This window comes from Kogia breviceps, chromosome 2 (genome assembly GCF_026419965.1).
Source record: "Kogia breviceps isolate mKogBre1 chromosome 2, mKogBre1 haplotype 1, whole genome shotgun sequence".
Taxonomy (NCBI): domain Eukaryota; kingdom Metazoa; phylum Chordata; class Mammalia; order Artiodactyla; family Physeteridae; genus Kogia; species Kogia breviceps.
In genome coordinates, this window is record NC_081311.1 from 9,304,045 (window position 1) to 9,329,456 (window position 25,412).

The window sequence follows — 25,412 nt, forward strand, 5'->3', positions numbered from 1 at the left end:
TTGTCTACGACTGACTTGTTTCTGATTTTTACGTTTATCTTAGTATAGTTTTTAGTGCTTGTTATGATTGGTGGATTTGTTTATTGGTTTGGTAGCTCTCTTTTTATTACTTTTTTATTTTAATAATTTTTTAAAATTTTAATTATTTTATTCATTTATTTACTTACTTTTTTTTCTCCCTTTTCTTCTGAGCCGTGTGGCTGACAGAGTCTTGGTGCTCCGGCCTGGTGTCACGCCTGAGCCTCTGAGGCGGAAGAGCCAAGTTCAGGACATTGGACCACCAGAGACCTCCCGGCCCCATGTAATATCAATCACCGAGAGCTCTCCCAGAGAGCTCCATCTCAATGCTAAATCCCAGCTCCACCCAATGGCCAGCAAGCTCCAGTGTTGGACGCCCCATGCAAAACAACCAGCAAGACAGGAACACAACCCCACCTATTAGCAGAAAGGCTGCCTAAAATCATACTAAGTTCACAGACACCCCAAAACACACCACTGGACGTAGCCCTGCCCACCAGAAAGTCAAGATCCAGCCCCACCCACCAGAACACAGGCACCAGTCCCCTCTACCAGGAAGCCTACACAAGCCTGAACCAACCTTACCCACTGGGGGCAGACACTAAAAACAATGGGAACTAGGAATCCGCAGACTGCGAAAAGGAGACCCCAAACACAGCAAGTTAAGCAAAATGAGAAGACAGAAATACGCAGCAGATGAAGGAGCAAGGTAAAAACCCACCAGACCAAACAAATGGAAGAGGAAATAAGCAGTCTATCTGGAAAAGAATTCAGAGTAATGATAGTGAAGATGATCCAAATTCTTGGAAATAGAATGGAGAAAATACAAGAAACGTTTAACAAGGGCCTAGAAGAACAAAAGAGCAAACAAAACACAATAAATGAAATTAAAAATTCTCTGGAAGGAATCAATAGCAGAATGACTGAGGCAGAAGTACAGATAAGTGACCTGGAAGATAAAATAGTGGAAATAACTACCGCAGAGCAGAATAAAGAAAAAAGAATGAAAAGAATTGGGGACAGTCTCAGAGACCTCTGGGACAACACTAAACACACCAACATTTGAATTATAGGGGTCCCAGAAGAAGAAGAGAAAAAGAAAGGGTCTGAGAAAATATTTGAAGACATTATAGTTGAAAACTTCCTTAACATGGGAAAGGAAACAGTCAATCAAGTCCAGGAAGCACAGAGAGTCCCATACAGGATAAATCCAAGGAGAAACACACCAAGAAACATATTAATCAAACTATCAAAAATTAAATAAAAAGAAAAAATATTAAAAGCAGCAAGGGAAAAACAACAAATAACATACAAGGGAATCCCCATAAGGTTAACAGCTGATCTTTCAGCAAAAACTCTGCAAGCCAGAAGGGAGTGGCAGGACATATTTAAAGCAATGAAAGCGAAAAACCCACAACCAAGATTACTCTACCCAGCAAGGACCTCATTCAGATTCGACGGAGAATTAAAACCTTTACAGACGAGCAAAAGTTAAGAGAATTCAGCATCACCAAACCAGCTTTACAACAAATGCTAAAGGAACTTCTCTAGGCAGGAAACACAAGAGAAGGTAAACACCTACAAAAACAATACCAAAACAATTGAGAAAATGGTAATAGGAACATACATATCGATAATTACCTAAAATGTAAATGGATTAAATGCTCCAACCAAAAGACACAGACTGGCTGAACGGATATAAAAACAAGACCCGTATATATGCTGTCTACAAGAAACCCACTTCAGACCTAGGTACACATACAGACTGAAAGTGAAGGGATGGAAAAAGGTATTCCATGCAAATGGAAATCAAAAGAGAGCTGGAGTAGCAATTCTCATATCAGACAAAATAGACTTGAAAATAAAGACTGTTACAAGAGACAAAGAAGGACACTACATAATGATCAAGGGATCGATCCAAGAAGAAGATATAACAACTGTAAATATTTATGCACCAAACACAGGAGCACCTCCATACATAAGGCAAATGCTAACAGCCATAAAAGGGGATATCGACAGTAACACAAGAGTAGGGGACTTCAATACCACACTTTCACCAATGGAAAAATCAACCAAAATGAAAATAAATAAGGAAACACAACCTTTAAATGACACATTAGACAAGATGGACTTAACAGATATTTATCGGACATTCCATCCAAAAACAACAGAACACACTTTCTTCTCAAGTGCTCATGGAACATTCTCCAGGATAGATCATATCTTGGGTCACAAATCAAGCCTTGGTAAATTTAAGAAAACTGAAATCATATCAAGTATCTTTTCTGACCACAACCCTATGAGACTAGATATCAATCACAGGGAAAAAACTGTAAAAAATACAAACACATGGAGGCTAAACAATACACTACTAAATAACCAAGAGATCATGGAAGAAATCAAAGAGGAAATCAAAAAATACCTAGAATCAAATGACAATGAAAACACGATGATCCAAAACCTATGGGATGCAGCAAAAGCAGTTCTAAGAGGGAAGTTTACAACAATACAATCCTACCTCAAGAAACAAGAAACATCTCAAATATACAACCTAACCTTACACCTAAAGCAATTAGAGAAAGAAGAACAAAAAAACCCTAAAATTAGCAGAAGGAAAGAAATCATACAGATCAGATCAGAAATAAATGAAAAATATGAAGGAAACAATAGCAAGGATCAATAAAACTAAAAGCTGGTTTTTGGAGAAGATAAACAAAATTGAAACCAGTAGCCAGACTGATCAAGAAAAAAAGGGAGAAGACTCAAATCAATAGAATTAGAAATGAAAAAGGAGAAGTAACAATTGACGCTGCCAAAATACAAAGAATCAAGAGAGATTACTACAAACAACTATATGCCCATAAAACAGACAACCTGGAAAAAATGGACAAATTCTTAGAAAAGCACACCTTCCAAGACTGAACCAGGAAGAAACAGAAAATATAAACAGACCAGTCACAAGCACTGAAATTGAAACTGTGATTAAAAATCTTCCAACAAACAAAAAGCCCAGGACCAGATGGCTTCACAGGCAAATTCTATCAAACATTTAGAGAAGAGCTAACACCTATCCTTCTCAAACTCTTCCAAAATATAGCAGAGAGAGGAACACTCCCAAACTCACTCTATGAGGTCACTATCATCCTGATAGTAAAACCAGACAAAGATGTCACAAAAAAAGAAAACTACAGACCAATATCACTGATGAACATAGATGCAAAAATCCTCAACAAAATACTAGCAAACAGAATCCAACAGCATATTGAAAGGATCATTGAAAGAATAAAATACCTAGGAATAAACCTACCTAAGGAGACAAAAGACCTGTATGCAGAAAACTATAAGAAACTGACGAAAGAAATTAAAGATGATACCAACAGATGGAGAGATATATCATGTTCTCGGACTGGAAGAATCAACATTGTGAAAATGACTGTACCACCCAAAGCAATCTACAGATTCAAGGCAATCCCTATCAAACTACCAATGGCATTTTTCACAGAACTAGAACAAAAAAATTGCAAAATTTGCATGGAAACACAAAAGACCCCAAAGAGCCAAAGCAATCTTGAGAAAGAAAAATGGAGCTGGAGGAATCAGGCTCCCTGACTTCAGACTATACTACAAAGCTACAGTAATCAAGACAGTATGGTACTGACACAAAAACAGAAATATAGATCAATGGAACAGGATAGAAAGCCCAGAGATAAACCCAAGCACATATGGTCACCTTATCTTTGATAAAGGAGGCAAGAGTATACAATGGAGAAAAGACAGCCTCTTCAATAAGTGGTGCTGGGAAAACAGGACAGCTACATGTAAAAGTATGAAATTAGAACCCTCCCTAACACCATACACAAAAAAACTCAAAATGGATTAAAGACCTAAATATAAGGCCAGACACTATAAAACTCTTAAGAGGGTATCACAGACAGAACACTCTATGACATAAATCACAGCAAGATCCTTTTTGACCCATCTCCTAGGGAAATGGAAATAAAAACAAAAATAAACAAATGGGACCTAATGAAACTTAAAAGCTTTTGCACAGCAAAGGAAACCATCAACAAGATGAAAAGACAACCCTCAGAATGGGAGAAAATATTTGCAAATGAAGCAAATGACAAAGGATTAATCTCCAAAATATACAAGCAGCACATGCAGCTCAATATCAAAAAAACAAACAACCCAATCTAAAAATGGGCAGAAGACCTAAACAGACATTTCTACAAAGAAGATATACAGATTGCCAACGAACACATGAAAGGATGCTCAACAGCACTAATCATTAGAGAATGCAAATCAAAACTACAATGAGGTATCACCTCACATCGGCAGAATGACCATTATCAAAAAATCTACAAACAGTAAGGGCTGGAGAGGGTGTGGAGAAAAGGGAACCCTCCTCTGGAGCCCGTGCACCACAGCTAGAGAGAAGCTGAGATGTGGCAACAAAAGATCCCACATGCCGCAACAAAGACCCCACATGCCACATCTAGGACCCCGATGCAGCCACATAAATAAATAAATATTTTTTTTAAAAATCTATGGGCTTGTTCTCAGGAATGATTAGGAGGTACCTTTCTCAAACCTCTATAAGCTTAGCAAAACAGTTAATTCTATGGAAGCCTAGACATTTAAAAGACTTAAGATTCACAAACATGAACTGATTATTGTTTACAGGGACAGTTCTTTTCAAAACCTGTAGTTTCTATGTAAACTACAACTCTATTATGTTCTGCTTTAAACTACAGACTATGTACAAGCTTCCAAATTTAAATCTCCATAAATTTGTATATAAAATAAAATTATAATTTTTAATGTATACCTTTAAATGGTTGTGCTTTTATACAAAATGTTTTATGTTTAAAGGTTTTTTAAAAAAATTTTGGATAATAAAATGAAATGTTAAAATATCTTCAAGATCTCCTAACCACTACCAATGTGATTTTTTTTCAAACACTGCTATCCTTCCATTCAAAATCTTTATTTTTCTTTTAAGTCCTCCATAAGTCTATTATTTGAACTAGCTGAATACAGCTCTAATCCCATGTGTGAGGAAGAGAAATGAGCAACTATGTCATCACTGCATGATAGAAAGGGTCACAGATTAAATAGTGGCACAGTAGAAGGAAATATAAGTAGCTGGGAGATAAAACGATACTCAAAATACCTAGTTTCTATGAACTGGTACAATTACTGCCAAGTTCAACCAGAAAAAATGTGGGTTTCAAAATTTGTTACTTGACAATGAACAAGAAATAATAAACCAATATGACATTTAAGATAAAAAGGGAAAGAAACCATTTGTTCTCATGAGTTCCTGTACTCATTTTGCCAAAATACTCTTTCAAGTGTTCTCAAATTTACTTCCTAATAAAGCTACTTAGTTATTTAATTCTCCACCACTTCTCATTCCCTCAACAAAACACAGAAAGCCCCGGGACTTCCCTAGTGGTGTAGTGGTTTAGAATCCACCTGCCAATGCAGGGAACACAGGTTTGAGCCACAACTACTGAGCCCACGTGCCACAACTACTGAAGCCCGAGTGCCTAGAGCCCATGCTCCACAGCAAGAAAAGCCACCGCGATGAGAAGCCCACTCACTGCAACAAAGAGTAGCCCCTGCTCACCACAACTAGAGAAAACCTGCGTGCAGCAACGAAGACCCAAAACAGCCAAAAATAAATAATAAATAAATAAATAAATAATTTTTTAAAAAAACAACACAGAAAGCCCCAAATTGATCCCTAGTAATACACTACAATGGATTTTTAAACCAATGGTTAGTGGTAGAGAAAGCAGTGATCAGAGGAAGAATGGCTCCCTAAGGACAGGTGAGCCAAACTAACTTCTTTCATTATCAGGGTTACTATGATCAGTAAAGCAGTGTTAACAGCACATAACATAGCAACCAGATTGAATCATATAAAATTGCCATTTTTTAGTGATCAAAATGGTGGTATATTGGCAATTTCATGTGGTTCAACCACAATAATCTTATCAAGACATTTTACTAAAGTTTTCATGAAGAGATGTGCCTTAATACATTTTAAAGTGACACAAAGCTGGTATTGATGGCCAATACACTGGATGGTAGAATGCAGATTGTAAAAGATTCTTATCAGTTGGAATGAAGAGATAAAATTATTAAGAACTGAATAAAAAGACAGATTTAAAATTCTATACTACATTCAAAAACACTAATGGGCTAATTACACCACAGAAATCTGGCTTCAAAAGAGTTCATGTGAAAACGATCTAGCTGAGTCCAAACTTTAACATATACCCTCCCTGCTATAGCCAAAGTGAACTATTTTCCAAATACACTACAGGGTTTCTTGCTTTGATTTCTTGCCCATGCTATTCTTTGAGCACCAGAATACCCATTTCTCCACCTCTTGGCCAAAATCATACCCATTCCTCTAGATCAATTTCAAATGTTACCACCTCCGTCAAGACTTTCACTCCCTCTGCTAGCTATAATCACACCTTTCCTCTGAAATCCAAGTTTATGGTTCCTTCAGTGTAATAAACATATTCTATTTTGTACTTTTCTTCTTTTAGCTCTGTTTAAGTGGGAAGTACTGACAAAAGGAGAAATTCTAAGGAGAAGACTCTATTATATACAAAGACAGAAAAACAATCAAGGAGTTATAAATAATATTCAGGAGAAACTATATACGAGTCAGCCAGATCTTATGAAGACAAATGAGGGAGAGCTCACAGGCAGGACTGAGCAATGGTTTGCATGGGGGAGGAAAACTGAAACTGGAATCTAATAAACTGTAATCAGAGGGAGTCAAGGGGGGCTAAGTTGCTTTCCACCTTGGGAAAAGGAGTTTGGGAAAGGATTGTGCCACAGATAAAGGGATGGGTAGTAAAAGGGAGGAACTGGATTTATGTTTTAAAAAAAGGAAAAAGAAGGTAAACATGAACTTTTGATTTCTGCTGACTTGTTCCTTCTCCCAGTGACTCTGGTCAAGTAAATAAAGGTATTAATCATGCAGTTGCATAGACAGGTTACTATCACCCAAGAAAGTTGGTCACACCCAGAGATAAGGGAGTAAAACAGGGTGTCAATAAGCTCAATAAGGATAAGGAGAAAAGACAGTTCCTAGCAAAGAAAGTCTCATACAAAGTCAGCACTCAAGTAATATAAACTGAATTAAAATACAAATTCTCTTCCAAAATTTGAAAGGCTGCATGTGGATAAAGGACTAAATTTATAGAGAATCAGAGGGCAAAAGTAGATCAAAAAGTACAAGATCCAAGGAACTAGCTTTTGGTGCACAAAAAAAATAATAATTAAAAACTGTCTCGAATATAATAAACCCTTTTTTTCAGTAATATATAGTTCAAACAACATTTAAAGTGAAGATCAGGGATAGATGGGTTTCTTGCATTAAGGAGGAGGTTGAATTAATACTAAGGACTAAGGTCCCTAACAAATCAAATTCTTTTTTTTTTTTTTGATGTTTATAATTTCTTTTAATTATCAGTAGAAGTGGGAGTTGTCAGTGTATCTGGTGTAGGAAATGATAAATGTATAAACTCCAAATCCAAGATATATGACACTGTATTTTCTAAAATAATGGTTGATAATCAACCTCTTGTATTGTGTGACCTTGGGTATATTTTAAACCAGATTGCTGGAGGCTGCCCTGATCACCACCTTATTACGCTTTGTATAACAGAAGGAAAAAAAAAACCTGTCACAGGACTTCCCTGGCAGTCCAGTGGTTAAGACTCCGCGCGCTTCCAATGCAGGGGGCGCGGGTTTGACCCTGCTCCAGGAACTGGGATTCCATATGCCGCATGGCGCGGCCAAAAAATGGAGGAAAAAAAAAAAAAGAAAAGAAAAGAAAAAACCTGTCACAAGTCAAGCTCCAATTTATCATCTCTCCTTGGTCTGTCCCCATTACAGCAGAGGATGAGGGGATGTTTGCTTCCTGACTAGACTTGCTTTTCACAAAGTCCTGCTGGGGGTTACTCTGTACTCTGTGGCCTTCAAGGGTATTGCCAACTGATTACTTTTTCAACTGTCTAGTATTTATCCTAGTTCTCTTTTTTTTCCTTGTTTATTTTATTTAATTTTTTTTACTGAAATATAGTTGATTTACAATTTTGTGTTAATTTCTGCTGCATATATATAAATATATGCCATATACACACATATACATACACATTCTTTTTTATATTCTTTTCCATTATGGTTTATCTCAGGATATTGAATATAGTTCCTTACAACTCAAATTCTATATGAACAAATATAAATGTGTTAGCACATATTTATTTTGTCTAACCTAAAATCAGTATTGGGGAGAAAAGAATACCAGACCAGTTGTTAGGGGATCTGGTTCCTGCTCTGTGAAACAGAATGGAACCTCCTACCAGTCCCTGCTCTTCCTCAACTTTTCATTCCTCACCTGCACAAGTCATCCACTAGACCAAATCAGCTTAGAAGTTTGCTAGGGACTCATCTCCTGCTTTGCACATGCTTCCTTGCAACACATTTCTCAATTTGAATAAAGAGTTTCACAGGCAGAGAAAATTTTAAACTACTCAACAGATGATCTCTAATCCAAGACCACTCACAGATCTTAAAACTGGGATTCTGATTTTTAATATATGACATTTACCTCCAATAATTTGCAAAGCAACAATAAAATCAAATTCACGAGTAGCCAACACTCAAGTCTGACACTACAAGATGAAAGGACTATACATGTGCAAGAGTGTCAACTCGTTTAAGTAGTTTTTTTACCAAAAGATAGTAGTCTCTATCTTAGAGACAGTATCTTAAATTTAAACGATTCAAAAATTTTCTATCAGAGTTAAGAGTTGTCCCTCCCAAGGAAGGGAAAACATAAATACATGCATAAATTTGTATCAAATAAACTGAGTTTCATTTTCTGAAATTTATTTCACACAGTAGGAGTTTGGGGTACAGGGCAAGGAGAATACAGTCAGTAGAAATAAATCTCAACATATTTTGTTTAGGAAGACAAATCCTAACATCTGCATAGTATATCAAATACTTTCATAATTAAAACTCTTGTATGCTTTTGAAGAGGTAACCCTTTGGATTTTACAAACCTGCGGATTATCCATGTACCATACAAAACTATCTTCTCTGGTATCCAGTATGAAGTACCTCCGAAGAAACTTCCCACTGTTTTCATTTTCTTCAATGTCTAGAAAACCACAAATGCGATTCTGACGATCCACATAAGGCATTTCTGTGCTTGAACATTACACTGTAAAATAAAAACATTAACAGTAAGTACTTCTCAGTGGACTTCAAGCATAAAATGTGCTATGGGTATGGTTTATTCAACAAAGAGCCTACTTTCCAACATTAGGTGGGGGCTGGTTAATGTGAATACATAAAAGCATGGGCAAAAATCACTTGAAATTAAGCTTATTGTGAGTGGTTACTAAACGCAACTATACAGAACTGATGTCGACAAAGGACAGCTATTCATGTCAGCTGAATAATTTACTTAACTTTTCACTATGAGTAGGCATCGTCATCCCCATTTCATAGGTAAGAAATATAACACTGAGAAGGGGAAGTGCCTTTCCAAGATTAGTGGACTAGCAGGTAATGAATCAAAACATGAACCCAGATTCTTGGACTCCAGAGCATATATCTTAACGTTTACATCATCCTGTCACTCTAAAACCCTTGGTATTATTAAAACGAAAATGAATCAAAATAAAGCTAACATCATGAAAAGAGAGATAAGCAGGTATTATGTGCCCCTGAATGGAAGACACAAACATCACCAATAAAGAGCATATAACAACAACAAAAAAAGGTTTATCTCAATCTGATTAAGTTTCTAGATTTCCCTAAGTCCAGCTTCCAGTTCACAGGAAACAAAGAACACAGAAGAACATATTAAACTTCACCACAGGTATTCAATCAGCAAAAGTGGACCGTGGGAAACATCAGACCCAAAAGCCCAGTTTCTTCAGCAAATAAATTACTACAGGGGAAAAAAAAAAAAAAAGGAGAGAAAGAGAAGTCACAGATTAAAAGAGACTTCAGAGGCATATCATATTCTGATTCTGAAGGACTGAAATTTTTGTTATGTTCATTAAAGTTAAAAACCATGGCTTGGATAAAAAGCAGTGTTTCCATCCATTTTTCTCTAAAGACTGTAGATATGTGATTCCCTCCTGATGTGATGCAAATCTGCAGACTATTCCTACTCCAAAGGTACTTCTACAGCCAGTGCCAACATCTTTCGGCAGGTTGAATTATTTACGTAACTATTTTTTCGTTTAACTCACAGTGAAAATTCAATTAGAATACGCCCTGATATACTGCTTATCTAAATCACTATTCTGTATGCAGCCAGAGAAATGGTTAAACACGTCAAAAAGTTTTGTTTAATTAATTAATTTATTTATTTTTGGCTGCATTGGTTCTTCATTGCTGCACATGGGCTTTCTCTAGTTGCGGCGTGCAGGGACCACTCTTCGTTGCAGTGTGCAGGCTTCTCACTGCGGTGGCTTCTCGTTGTGGAGCACGGCTCTACATGCGTGGGCTTCAGTAGTTGTGGCATGCGGGCTTAGTAGTTGTAGCTTGCAGGCTCTAGAGCACAGGCTCAGTAGTTGTGGTGCATGGGCTTAGCTGCTCCGCGGAATGTGGGATCTTCCCGTACCAGGGATCAAACCCATGTCCCCTGCATTCGCAGGTGGATTCTTAACCACTGCACCACCAAGAAAGTCCCCCAAAATGTTTTAAACAAAACAATAAATTAAGTTTGTATGTGTGTGTTATTACAGATCTGGCACTTGGGGATAATTTTTTAATGAACTTACCCAAAGTTCTAAAAAATTTCTAAAATGTAATCAAAGCTTGGAAAATTAACACACTATACTAACACATACTGCAGGTAAAAACTGTCAACTTGTGTGGTACGCCATGAGGAAAGACACAGGCCAAAGGAACAGAATTGAGAGCACAGAGACAAACCCATACATCTATGGCTAACTGATTTTCAACGACGGTGCCAACATCATGCAATAGGGAAAGAACAGCCTCTTTAACAAACGGTACTGGGACAACTGGAGAGCCATGTGCTGAAGAATTAAACTGGACCACTATCTTACACCATGTACAAAAAATAACTCAAAATGAATTAATCTAAATATAAGAGTTAGAACTATAAAACTTCAAGAAAACATAGAGGAAAATCTTCATGGCCTTGGAGTTGGCAATGAATTCTTAGATGTGACACTGAAAGCACAAACAACAAAAGAAAAAATAAGACAAATTGGACTTCATAAAAATTAAAAACTTTTTTGCATCAAAGGACATCAAGAAAATGAAACAACAACCTACAGAATGGGAGGAAATAGTTGCAAATAAGGGTCTAATATCCAGAATATACAAATAACTCCTACAACTCAACAATGAAAAAACAAACCCAATTTAAAAATGGACAAAGGACTTGAAAAGACATTTCTCTCAAAGAAGATAAAACAAATGGCCAACCAGAACACGAAAAGTTGCCCAATATTATTTGTCATTAGCGAAATGTAAAGCAAAGCCACAGTGAGATACCACTTCACACCCACCTGGATGGATACAATTAAGAGATGAAAATAATAAGTATAGGCAAGGATGTATAGAAATTAGAACCCACCTACATTGCTGGTGGGAATGTATAATGGTACAACAGCTGTGTAAAACAGTTTGGTAGTTCTTCAAAAGTTAAACATAGAATTACCATATGACTCAGCATTTCCACTCCTATGTATATATCCAAAAGAATTGAGAACAGGTGCTCAAACACTTATACGTGAACATTCATAGCAGCACTATTCACAACAGACAAAAAATGTAAACAACCCATATGTCCATCAACAGGTAAATGTACATACATACAATGGAATATTACCCAGCTACAGAAAGGAATGAACTACTGATACAATACATCCAATCAAAATTCCAAGATATTTTATAAAAACTGACAAGGTGGTTCTATTATATATATTGAAATGCAAATAACCTAGAAAAGCTAAATCTATTTCCCAAAGAACAGACTGACATTACTTGATTTCAAGACTTACAACAGAGCTACAGCAATAAAGATAGTGTAGGATTGGTGAAAAGATATAATAAATCAATGGAACAGAACAGCATCCAGAAACAGACTCATACATATACTGTTAACTGATTTTCAACAAAGATGTCAAAGCAATTCCAAATACAGTCTTTCAACAAATGGTGCTGGAACAATTAACTATGCATGTGGAAAAAAAATTAACTTGAAATGGATCAGAAACCTAATGTACAATTAAGCTTCTGGAAAAAAAAATACACACACACACACACACACACACACATATATATATATATACTGATATATTTTTTAAAGACATTTATATATACATATAAATAGTTTTCATGATCTTAGGGGTAGACAAAGATTTCTTAGATAAGACACAAAGAGCCTAAACCATATAATGGTTGATATAATGGACTTAATCAAAATTTAAAACTGCTCTTTGAAAGACACCACTAAGAAATCAAAAGATGAGCCACAGAGGGCTTCCCTGGTGGCGCAGTGGTTGAGAGTCCGCCTGCCGATGCAGGGGACACGGGTTCGAGCCCCGGTCCAGGCAGATCCCACATGCTGCGGAAAGGCTAGGCCGGTGAGCCATGGCCACTGAGCCTGCGCGTCCGGAGCCTGCGCTCCCTAACGGGAGAGGCCACAACAGTGAGAGGCCCGCATACTGCAAAAAAAAAAAAAAAAAGATGAGCCACAGAACAGGAGAAAATATTCAGTACACATATATCTATCAAATAACTGATATCCAAAAATAGGCAAGGAATTATTACAATTCAATAAGACAAACAACCAAATAGGAAAATAGGCAAAAATATTTGAACAGACAAGTCAACAAAGAAGATATACATTGTTTTTTAAAAATAATAAAAAAGAGGGCTTCCCTGGTGGCACAATGGTTGAGAGTCTGCCTGCCAATGCAGGGGACACGGGTTCGTGCCCCGGTCCGGGAAGATCCCACATGCCACGGATCGGCTAGGCCCGTGAGCCACGGCCACTGAGCCTGAGCGTCTGGAGCCTGTGCTCTGCAACAGGAGAGGCCACAACAGTGAGAGGCCTGTGTACCGCAAAAAATAAAATAGAAATAAAAATTAAAAAGAAAGAAAAAGGAAGACATACAAATAATAAATAAGCACATAAAGATGCTCATCATTAGTCAGGAAGATGATACAAATAAAAACTGTGAGATACCACTACATACCTACTAGAATGGCTAAAACAAAAACAAACAAATAAAACCCTGACAATACCAAATGCTGGCAAGAATGTGAAACAAATGACGAGTCTCTCATATTGCTGGTGGGAATGCAAAACGGCACAGTAGCTTGGGAAGACAGTTCGGCAGTTTCTTAGAAAGCTAAACGTACCCTTAACAATATGACCCAGCAATGCCACTCCTAGGTATTTATCCAAGTGAACTGAAAACTTATGTTTATAGAAAACCTATATGCAAACGTTCAAAACAACACCATTCATAATTGGCAAAAAGCAGAAACAAACCAAATGTCCTTTAACTGGTAAATGAAGAAACTGTGGTACATCCAATACAATGGAATACTACTTAGCAAGATAAAGGAACAAAGTACTGATACACACAATATGGGTATTTTGTTAAGTGAAAAAAGCCAGACCAAAAGGCTATAGGGACAGAGAACAGATCAGTGAGAGGGACTGACTTCAAAGGGTTATTTACAGAATGATGGAACTGTTCTGTATCTTGATTGTAATAGGATACACAACTATGCATTTATCAAAAATAGGCTCAAATACCACATAGAGTGAGCTGTATTGCATACAAATTAAAAAAAACTACAGTGATAAAAAAACAGACCAGAGTTGCTAGGGCTTGCGATAGAAGAACAAGAGAGAACAAGAACAAAAGAGAGAAAGAACAAGAGAGAAATTTTTTTTTGGCAACATTAACTGTTGCATATCCTGATTGTGGCAGAGCTTATATAATTACATGCATCCATCAAAACTCATAGAACTATACACTAAAAGAGGTAAAATTTACTGTATGTAAAATTACACCTCAATAATGCGAATTTCTTTTTAAAAAGATGTCACATATACTCACCAGAATGGCTAAAATTAAAACAGACTGACAACACCAAATGCTATCAAAGGTGTGGTTATCCAGAATTTATGTACTGTTGATGGGATTGTAAGATGGTACAATCACTATTGGAAAAGTTCTGGAAATAAAACCAACATACACCTACCCTATGACCCAGCCATTCTATTCCTAAGTATTTACTCAAGAGAAATGAAAACATATATTGATGCAAAGACTAATTCACAACTATTAGTAGCAGCTTTATTCATAATAGCTCCAAACTAGAAACAACCCAAATGTCCATCAAAAGGTGAAAAGATAAATAAAATGTAGTATGTTTATACAATGGAATAGCAGTCTACAATATAAAGGAACTCCTACTACACGCAACAATATGGTCAAAACTCATCAAACTGTGAACTTTAAATGGATAGTTTATTGTATGTAATTTAAACTCCAAAAAGTTTTTTAAATCCAGCAGAATAAAAAATTCATTAATAAATCTGACTACAAATAACTTTTTAAAAGATATTTTGCATGGCAAATCCTGATCAGCAAGTCAAAACCAGTAGAAAATACTTGCAGCTTATATTACAAAGGGCTAATCTCCCTAACATTTAAAGAGTCTGCAAAAACTGTCAAGGGAAATATATCAAAACTTCAATAGAAAAGTGGGCAAGGGCTTCCCTGGTGGCGCAGTGGTTGAGAGTCCACCTGCCGATGCAGGGGACGTGGGTTCGTGCCCCGGTCCGGGAGGATCCCACATGCTGTGGAGCGGCTGGGCCCGTGAGCCATGGCCGCTGAGCCTGTGCGTCCAGAGCCTGTGCTCCACAATGGAAGAGGCCCACGTACTGCCAAAAAAAAAAAGAAAAGAAAAAAGAAAAGAAAAGAAAAAAAAAAAAGAAAAGTGGGCAAAAGACATGAACAGACATTCTACAGAAAAAGACATTTAAAATGCCCCTCAAACATATTAAGAGATGCTCAACTTCACTCATGATGAGGAAATCCCAAAATGACATACGATACAGTAGGCATTGCTACCAACACCACAAAAAAAGAAAAAGGCAACCAGACTTCATGTGCCTCCTTGTGGAATTTATACCATCTATAAAACATTTATGAAAAAAAATGTACAAATACCTGAATCTAGATCTAACTACCAATTTATAGGAAATAGAGAAGACAGAGAAAGAACACGTTAAACTGTATCACAGAGATTCAAATAGCAAAATTCAAACTATAATTAGTTTCTCAGGACAAACAATATGGCTTCTTCAGAAATAAATTCCAAGGGAGCAGGGGGAAAGGAACTGGAGGAAGAACTTATAAGTTAAAAGACCTGAAAAGACATAATCACAACATGTGGGCCTTATTTAAATCTTCTTAACAACAACAACACTGAGTTATCTAAGGAAATTGGAAATTTAAATACTGCCTCATGATATTAAGGAAACATATATATTTTTTTCAGTGTGGCGATGGTATTGTGGTTTTGTTACTAAGAAAATGAACCCTCATCATTTAGAGATATTTATTCATACAGAGACAAAACATTATCTGAATACTCTGGAAGGAGGGCTGGATGAAGGAGGGATGGCCTGGGTGGGCAGTTGTCGGGGTAGATGATGGGTGCTGTAGTTATACAATCCTGCCTACTTCTGTGGAAGTTCACAATTCTTCATTACAAAAAGAAAGGTTAATAAGAACTTTTTGTCATAAGAAAAGTTCAAAACAAGTCTATACTACACAGAGATACCATTTCTCATCTATGAGACTGGCAAAAATTCAAAAATTTGACAACCTACAATACTAGTAAGGCTGTAAGAAAACAGTAACTCTCTTATATTGCTGATGGGAATGCAGAATGGTACGACCGTACTGAGAGGAATCTGGCGCTATTTAACACGCGCATTTACCCTATGACCAGCAATCCTACTTGCTACTGTAATTCTGAAACAATCTTATGTAAATGATAGTACTTCAGGTGCATCATAGGACAATGTAAACATACTGATGCTATGATTATATTTAAAGTAAAATAAAACAAATTTTGTTATTAGGAACCTAGATTTTCACAGTAAGAGAAAAAATGTACAAACACAAAACAAAAGGAAAAATTCTATACAATGCATCTGAATTAGTTAGTATGAAATCATGATCTTTGAAAATATGATAGTAATAGAAAATCATCACTTTGCAATTCCAATACAATCACTGATTTAAGCAAGAGTCTTCAATGAATACTAATACCACTAGAAAACAGGTTGTTAGGGAACAGAATATTCAGTCTCAAAATTTCACCCCAGTGTTCTTACCAATTACAAAGAGGAAAATGTACGTATATGTATCTTTACAGTGGTGAGATCTTATAGTCCCCACCTTTACCAAATGATTTAGCATCTAATGAATCTAGAAGCCAGGGACTAACGGATATCACTTCTCTCTAAATAGACCACACACTATATGATTCCACTGATCTGAAATATCCAGAATGAGCAAATCTATAAAGACAGAAAGTAGATTAGTAGTTGCCTAGGAGTATGGGGGATGGGAAGGAATGAAGAGTTGCCTAGAGATGGGAGGATACAGGGTTTCTCTTTAAGGTGATAAAAATACTCTAACTACTCTAAAACTGTGATAACAGTTGCACAGTTTTAATATATTAAAAACCATTGAATTGCACACTTTGAGTGAATTATTCCTCAACCAAGCTGTTAAAACAAAAAATAATTATAATTGTGTTTTATCTTTCATTCCAGAGCACACCAGAAACCTTAAAAAACACTTCCTCTCCCAGACCGCTGAATGTTGTCGTGTCCCAGGGGATGGTCCACGGACCTCTTCTCTATTTACACTCAATGTCTTGGTGAGCTCACTCATTCACATAGGTCTAAATACTGCTATCTCCAGCCCTGGACACTCTGCTGGACTCGACTCACGTATACAACTGCCAACTCTGGATCTACTTACTTACCTAACAGGCCTCTCACACTTAGCAAACTGAGCCCAGATATACGCCCTCAGCAATCTGTTCCCCTCTGTCCTTCGCATCTCAGTAAAGTCACTCCCTTCTTCCAGCGGTTCAGGCAAAATTTGGAGTCACACTTGATCAAGACTTCTTTCTCTCATTCCATGTCCAGTCCATAAGCAAATCCTACTGGCTCCATCTTCTAAATATGTCCAGAATCCCACCATTTGCATTGCTGCCACTCTGGTCCAAGCCACCATCCCCTCTCAGCTGGTTTACTGCATGGGCTTCCCTGCCCCCTTCACTCCCTTTTCAATACAGCTGTCAGAGTGATCTCATTAAAACATATGTTCGAGTGTTTATTCAATATTTGCCAAGTAAATATTTAAAATTAATTTAATCTTTATAACAATTTTATAGATGAGAAAACCGAAGCACAGAAGATTTTTAAAATAACTTGTTCAAGGTCACATGATTAGGAAGTGGCAGAGCCAGTATCCAAACCAGGGGAATCTGGCTCTAAAGCCCATGCTCTTCAGTCTATAAAATGCCACTCTGCTCAAATCTCTTCAACTTTGGCTGCTTATTAAAATTACCTGGGAGTTTTTTTGAAAATCCTGATGCCAGATTAGAGCATCCAGACCAATTAAATCAGAAACTCTGGAGATGGGATCTAAGCATCAGTACATTTTTAAAGCTCCCCCAATAATTCCCACGTTCAGCCAAGGTTAAGAACCACTGTTTTAATGCATTCCCTTCTCATTCAAAGTAAAAACCAAAGCTCTTACAAAGACATACAGGCTTCACCTACCCCCCACCCCAGCCTGCCCCAGTTCCCGCGCTTGATTACTCATCTCGTCACTGACGCCTACTACACTAGACAAGCTCCCCACTCGGAGCCTTTTAACTCAAGTGTCACTTTCTCAGGGAAGCCTTCTTGATGCCCCATCTAAAACTGCAGATGCTCCAAACTGTCCTGCCACTTCCCATCTCCCTTCCCCACTTCATTTTCCTCCTTAGTATTTACTGCTAACAAACAATATCATTTACTTATTTCTTGTCTGTTTCCCCACACTGGAATGTAGGCTCCATGAGAGCAGGGACTTATTTTCTATTTACTATTGTTTCTCCAATGCCTAAAACAGTGGCTGGAACATGGAAGGGACTCAATAACAATTTGTTGAATGAAAAATTAAGGAATCCATAATTATTGCATCAAATATTAATGTTTAAGTTTCCAGACAGAAAGCCGCTTTTGCCTCATCTGATGAGAAATCGTTTAGCAAACGATTTAATAGACTGGTTTGCTTAGATGATGGAAGCAAAAAGGTTTGATACTATATTTCTGTTTGGATTTATACTTTCAGTAAAGCTAGTATGAGGTAAGAACAGATAAAACTGTGTAATTAAAACCTCCACAAAATCTATCCTTCAGCTTTACTTGTGCTCTAAGGGCGTAGTTAGTTAGATCATACAAACATCCATAAATTAACACACACAGTTAACACTTCATCAGTCAGGAACCATGAAGCAAGTCAAAAAAATAAAAACAAAACAAAAATCAGAAAGAGAGAAAGAAAAGAAAAAGAAAAATTAAATTCTGCATGGTGAGACTTCATTAGGCCCACAGGACTTCACTATTGAAGTCCTGATTAGACGCTGAATGAGACTAGTCTTGTCCCAAAATTGTCGACAAACACAAAGCTTAAGATATACAGACATCAAGGATCAAATACCTGTGGAGTCTGGCCCCGACACCCCCCCCCCCAACACTCCTCAGTGCTATGGTACTCTAACCAACATCTTACTGTCACTCCACTCTACACGAGCAGCTGACAGAAGAGAGGGGAAAAAACGACAAGTATTCCAAGTGTTCAGGGAGAAGGAAGATGATGGTCACCCAAAAGCAGTGGTAGGGGCCCCAAAAGAATCATTCACCAAGATCAGAAGTGCCCACAATAAGGACAAATTGTCACCTCTTTCTCCAGTTCAATGTCTGCTTATGAAGGAGACTGAGTGACTGACCCTGTGCCTATTTGAGCAGGGGGACAAAGAGAATTGATGAGAAACTGCAGGGCACAGAAAGGGAGCAGACTTAAGCAGGCTGCAGGCCACCATTTGACATCAAAAGGAAGTAAGTTTCCAGTGGATTAAGTAAAAATTACAGAAGGTAGCTGGACTTGAGCTGTCTTGCTGTTATCAAAAAATCTGGCTGCAGAGAGAAACCCACCTTACCCCCAAACACTCATAGGAACCAGCAAGTAGACTGAGAGGACAGAAATGAGGAGGAGGGAGTGTAGACTGGTAAAGGCTTACCCACAGCAAATTTCATATCCAGGGACTGCGCAGTGGAGAGTCTCCCTGCCAAGATCTCACCAAAAATTCCAGTTTGGGCTTCCCTGGTGGCGCAGTGGTTGAGAGTCCGCCTGCCGATGCAGGAGACGCGGGTTCGTGCCCTGGTCCGAGAGGATCCCACGTGCCGCGGAGCGGCTGGGCCCGTGAGCCATGGCCGCTGGGCCTGCGCGTCCGGAGCCTGTGCTCCGCAGCGGGAGAGGCCACAGCAGTGAGAGGCCCGCATACCGCAAAAAAAAAAAAAAAAAAAAAAATTCCAGTTTGGAAGCCTACCACTAGACGTTGATGGCTTGCCACTGTTAATCAAGAAAAGGCTTTAATCATACTAGGTAAGAAAGAGTTGCCTTTTTTCATTTTTCTTCTAACTAGTCTCTGTTCAAATACATCCACAAAGAGGGGAAAGAAAGAGGTATCCATGGAGCATATCACAATCCCTCCCCACTCCAAGTGCTTCGGGGAATAAGTGTCCAGATATTGGGTTAAAGGAGGAGTGGAGCTTTAACAGGAGATTGAAGGTTTAAACTGAAATAGATTAGACTGGAGCTTTTAATAGCTGTAAATGACAGAAAAGCTACCATTTGCCCATGAAATCCTGAGGAAGCAGGGAGAGGGAAGATCCAACAAAGCGTAGTTGGAAGCAGTCAAGGTTGACAAATATAACTGTCTTAAATTTGTTCTCACCAAGCTCCGACTGCTCAATAACCTGACGACGTATGGAACAGCATTACTGCCCTCAGTCACGAGGGGAACACCTGATGTGGAAATGCCCGTGCGGGATTTACTGTACCCAGCAAGATGCTACATTAGAAGTCCTCTGAGACCACTTCCAATTCTAAGTGCCTGTGATTGTCCTTTCTTCAAGAGGTTAAACTGAATCCAGAATCCATTCCAAGGGTTAAACTATTAAAGGCTAGGCTACCCAAAGGAGTAAAAGCACAACTTTCTGAAAAATAAAATTATCAGACTGATAAGTCTGATAACGGTTCCATGTAGGAAAAAATATTTAAGACTTCAATATTTTCAAGACTCTAAAGACTTAAGTGTTAAAAAAAATATCCTAAATGACTTTGATTTTTCTTTTACATTCAACAGAAATTCCAATTCAAAGAATGTTTATGATTTAAAATCCTCAAAATACCATCTTCCTGAATCAAAGCAATTCAACTAATCAAAGGCTTACCAAAATAAACAGCAAGCACATGTTTGCTTAAATATCTTCTAGGAATTACAAACTCACGTGTTCTTTATCATACAGCAACTACTGGGAAAAAACATCACTCAGAGTTCAAATGGTTTAATGTCACCCATTAAGCATAACAAAATCCTACTGCTGCAACAAATACCAACAATTTTTATTTTTAAATTTTAAAAAATCCACACGTTTATGTTTCTAAAAATAATTAAGCATTGCAGACAAGCATCTAAAGCGCCAGAAAGTTTCTACCCTAGGAACTCTTTTCTGATACCAGTCAATAAATTTCCAAATGCTAGGTACTTACAAATCGTCAAAAGAATTAAAACTAAATGTTAATATTTATCTCCTAATAAAGCTATTTTATCGTATCACTGCAGATCTAAATGAGAGAATCACCTTGAAATTTAAAGTCACATTTTAATATTATCAAAAGTAAAATGCTTAAGCATGTGAAAAAGTAATAGAGCTGAGGCAGTTACTGCTATAGAACTTGAAATTTTCTGTCTAATAAAGGCAGAGTGTAACTACTGTCACATCTGAATAACTACTACATTTTATTCAGAAAACTATTTATCTTCCTAGTTCTTAAATGACAGTTATTTAAACAGGAACAATTATTTAACATCAAACAGTTCTTCAATGTCAAAGCCCGACTTAAATTATGCTAATAAATTACTTCATGGATTTCATTCTGGATTACAAATTATCATCAGTAGAAGTAATTGTGGGTTTTGCAGTGGGAATGTAAGAACGTTCAGGCTTAAATAAAAGTCGTTTTTTTTTTTAAGCCGCATTAAATGTTTTTTGAGAAAAAGCCCTAGAAAAAGATAAAATGTTTCCATCTTTCCCAAGTTATTCTCCTAGGGGTCTTCAATATCACAACCTAGATATTAACAACCAACACGTGAGCACTACCCACAGTGACTTTTTAAAGAAAATAACTCTATGCTATTCTTAATGTCCTTAAACAATTCTAAAACGGTCCTTCCGGCTTATGAACTCATGGCAGTTTCCTAACAATTGTATGCTTATCCTGTTTTACTGTCTCTCCTAGTCTATGACAAACTCACATTTACACACCACCTCTTTCCTATTTTGCTACACTGCTAAAACTAGGGGGGAGGGGGATACAAACCTGCTACTTCCCCCCTTTCTCAAAAGCAACAATAAAAATACTAATTAACAAGATAAAATGATGCATGAAGCAGTTTCAATACATATAAATCACATCTCCTTAGTGTCGCAAAGCTATCCTCTGCTTACCACAAAGGACAAATGCATGGCCATATCCTTTGATACAGGTACACTCTTCAAGAGAATCCTGTCAATGGATACACTGTAGGGTTTACAGCACTATAAAATAAATTAACTATTAACTCAACTTCTGCTAAGCTTAAATACTCTTGTTTAAATACATAAATATTCTAAAATGTAATTTCCCCTGGGAAGATATGGCCAAGTTAAGGATTTAAACTAACTCACTTGGGGAAATACCTTTTGCCACAAATGTGTTACTATGAAAATCTGAGTATGAAAAGCAATAGGCTTTTTAGTCAGAAGGAATTTTACTATTTTTTAAATACCAATTCTTCAAGTTCTTCTGTGAAAAAAACATTTAGTTTTACAAAATGATTTTTCCAAGTTTTTCTCTGAATCATATAAAGCTTACCCCAATTTTGCTGTAGAGAGTTTCAATGGCATTAAACTAACATAGAAAGTGTGTAAGCTGAGTGCCTGGGGGGAAATAAAGCAGACAGATCAGTAGTTCTCGGATAAAAGACTACGGTATAAACCGCATAGTGCGCTATTGGTTCCAGTCGTTAAGCACACAGGAAATAAGATTTTCTAGTTAAAAAAACGAATTGACAAACGGCAACGACTCCGTTAAAGCAAAGAAAATCTTATCAAAACCAACAACAATCAATCATAAAAGAAGAAAACAAGCATCATAGGATTGTAAGGTGAAATCGGAGGGGGGAAAAAAATGGCCCAAATTGCCTGACTATATCTTCTATAACCTCCTCTAGGACCTACCCCCAACAGAGCGATCGAGTTTCATTATTTAGGTGCCCAGCCGGGGGCAGATGCGCTGCTGTTGGGCACAGCATAACTAGAATTCTACCAAAGGCAGTAAACAGGACTTTCATTATGACAACACTTTCCCCTCTGATGGTCTATCCAGGAGGGTCAATAGAAAGCATCTTAAATAAACCACAAACCACTCAAGACGGTCCCAAAGCGGTGAGACTGGCAGCTGCCCTCTAAGCTTAAAGACCTGGGTTCTGGTCGCCTCCTTGGTCCTACCTGCGTGACCCTGCACAAGTCACTTCCAACTTTCGCACTGGTCACAGCACCATTAAGGTGCGAGGGTAAAGCACTAATACTGCAGGATGCTAGGGCACAGGGCGGAGTCGACTTCTGACTCGGCGAGTCCTAAAGTGAAAGCGCATGAAAATAATACAAAACGATGCCCTAGGCAGCTGAGACCCCGTGAGCTCAGCCCTGAAGTCGAGCCATTCGACAGGCGTCGCCCGCCGGGAATCCCCCGACAGCTGGCCGGCCGGGCGTCCGGGACGAGGGCGCGACGGTACTTTTTAGCAGAGCCACCGCACGGCTCCTCGGCGACAGCGACCGCCGCTGGGCTCCCCACCCTCCTCGGCCGGACGCCGCCGAGGGCCGAGGTCAGGAAAACAATAAAGGAAGGAGCCGCGGGAAGACGCCGCCGCCGCCCCCTCCCGCCGCGCGCAGGTGAGCCGGCCCCACGGCCTCTACTAGGTGCAGCCGCGCGGGCCGACCCGCCAGGAGAGAGGCCTCAGGGGCGCAGCCCGGGACCCCGCGCCCCCCACCGCCCGCGGGCCCGCACTTACCAGCGCCCGCCGGTCCCTCGAGCCTCCCAGCTCGCTTCAGCCGGCGCCGCGCTCCCGGAGCCCGGCCCCGCTCACCCCGCCCCGGCGCGGCCGCGCTGCTCACGCCGAACTTCACGGCGGCCCTCGCCCGGGAGCACCGGCGCCGCCGCGGCCCCTGGTCCCACAGGCACAGAGCTGCCGGTAGCGGCGCCCACGACGGCCCGCCCGCGCACTGCGCACGCGTGCCTGCGCTGCCTCAGCCCCCAGACGGCGGCAGAGATTCCAGGGCGGGCACTCCCAGCCCGAGGAGACTACAAGTCCCGGCAGGCCCCGCGCAGGCCCTGGAGGCGTGGCGGGCCGGGTTAGTGGGCGTCTTCCTGGTTCAGGGGCGGCGACCTCGGGCGCGTCGGGGAGGACCGCGCGCGGATCGCTGGGCCCTTTGCTCTGCGGTGCATCCTGGGATTCGTAGTTTTCGAGGACCACGGGGCTTGGCTCGGGTTTGGCACTCAGGGTTCTCTTGTGTCACCGCCTAGAACTTCCAGGCGTTCTCTTTAAAGATCCAGGGATCTTTAAAAATAGGTTTCATTCGTTTGCAGATAATTTGTTTGCAAGCTGTCCCATAATCAGTCCAGGAAGTATAAATTCACAGGCTGCTGTGTGACCTGGGGAAAAACGCTTTACAGCTCTTCGCGCCAATTCTTCTAACAATTTCTCTCTCCCTAGAACTGTATCTGCACCTCCTACTTAACAGGACACGAGGCTTAGAGAAACTTAAAGAATGATTAGAAGAAATTCGATTAGTCGATATTCGATTAGTCGAAAGGCTGGAACATAAATATGTATTATCATAAATATTTATTCGTAAATATTTAACCTGTTTGCTGAGCACGTACCATGCCAAATCCCGTAAGAGGCACTAGACACACACTTGAGAACAAGATAGATGCCGTCCTGACCTCATGGAGTCTGCAGTCTGTAGCGGGAGCTAGTCCTTAAACTAGCAAGATAAATACAGATTTTAATGCAATGGAGAAACTAAGCAAGTTAAAGAGATAGTGGGGGAGGAGGGGCTTTTTAGAGAGAGTGGTCAGGAAAGGCAGTCTGACGAAGTGATTTTTGAGCTGAAACCTGAAAAAAAGAATCATTCAGATACGCAAAGATCTGGGAAAGGACTATGTGCCACGGCTTTGACAGTGCATGGCACACGCTAGGCTCGCAATAAATATTTGTTCCGTTTGTGTCCTTCTTGCTTTCCTTCTCCATCAAAATCTTTAGAAATACCTTTCAGAACGTCCTTCCTATGCGAAGGTGTACAGGAGACAAATCAATGTCCAGCAGTAGCGCAGGCTGTAAGTGTACAGCTGCTAGGACAGAAAACACAAGGTAAAGGCCTACGAGCCTGGCGACATGGCTGGAACCTTGACTACTTAACCCCTTCTTTATTTGTGAACTGAGTCAAAAGTCTCAGCACTCAGGCCGGCCTCCTGACTCACTTCTGTTTATGAGGTAGAGAATCGGATTCGGAGTTTGCCTCCGTTAGGATTCTAAAGGAAGCTTAGATATTATCTCATCAAAATCAGAGGTGGAGTGAAAACCAGCCCTAGACTTACCTGTGGACACTTACCTTTGTGACCTTAGGCAGAGGGTGACACTTCACCTTTCTGATGCTCAGTGACCTCAACCGCTCACCTTACACAATGTTCTCGGAGTCTGATAAGCTGATAGAGGGGAAAGCCCGCTCTCCGGCCTGGCCTGCGTGCAATGCTCCCGCCCTGGCTCTTTCAGACCGCTTGTCTTGAACATTTCCAGGATGATTGTTCTGTTATCTTTTGAGAAACCTTAGCTGTGTAGCCCTGCTGACAACTGTCTTCCCGAGGCCTCATTTCCTC

At 39.3% G+C, this 25,412-nt stretch overlaps 1 protein-coding gene across 3 annotated transcripts in view; it reads right to left on the minus strand.

The window, feature by feature from the left end:
• The window catches only part of PLEKHA1 (pleckstrin homology domain containing A1), a 59,198-nt gene extending 35,484 nt beyond the window's left edge, over positions 1–23,714 (minus strand). For 2 of the 3 annotated variants that reach the window (XM_059053031.2, XM_059053030.2), the window contains exons 1-2: positions 23,545–23,707; positions 9,117–9,277 (exon numbers count right to left, since the gene is read on the minus strand). In XM_059053031.2, the coding sequence (XP_058909014.1) occupies positions 9,117–9,257 (141 nt within the window). In that variant the 5' untranslated portion in view covers positions 9,258–9,277; positions 23,545–23,707. Of the gene's footprint in view, positions 1–9,116; positions 9,278–23,544 lie in introns of all 3 variants that reach the window. The other variant, XM_059053029.2, reaches the window with a different exon arrangement.
• Positions 23,715–25,412: the final 1,698 nt, after the last annotated feature.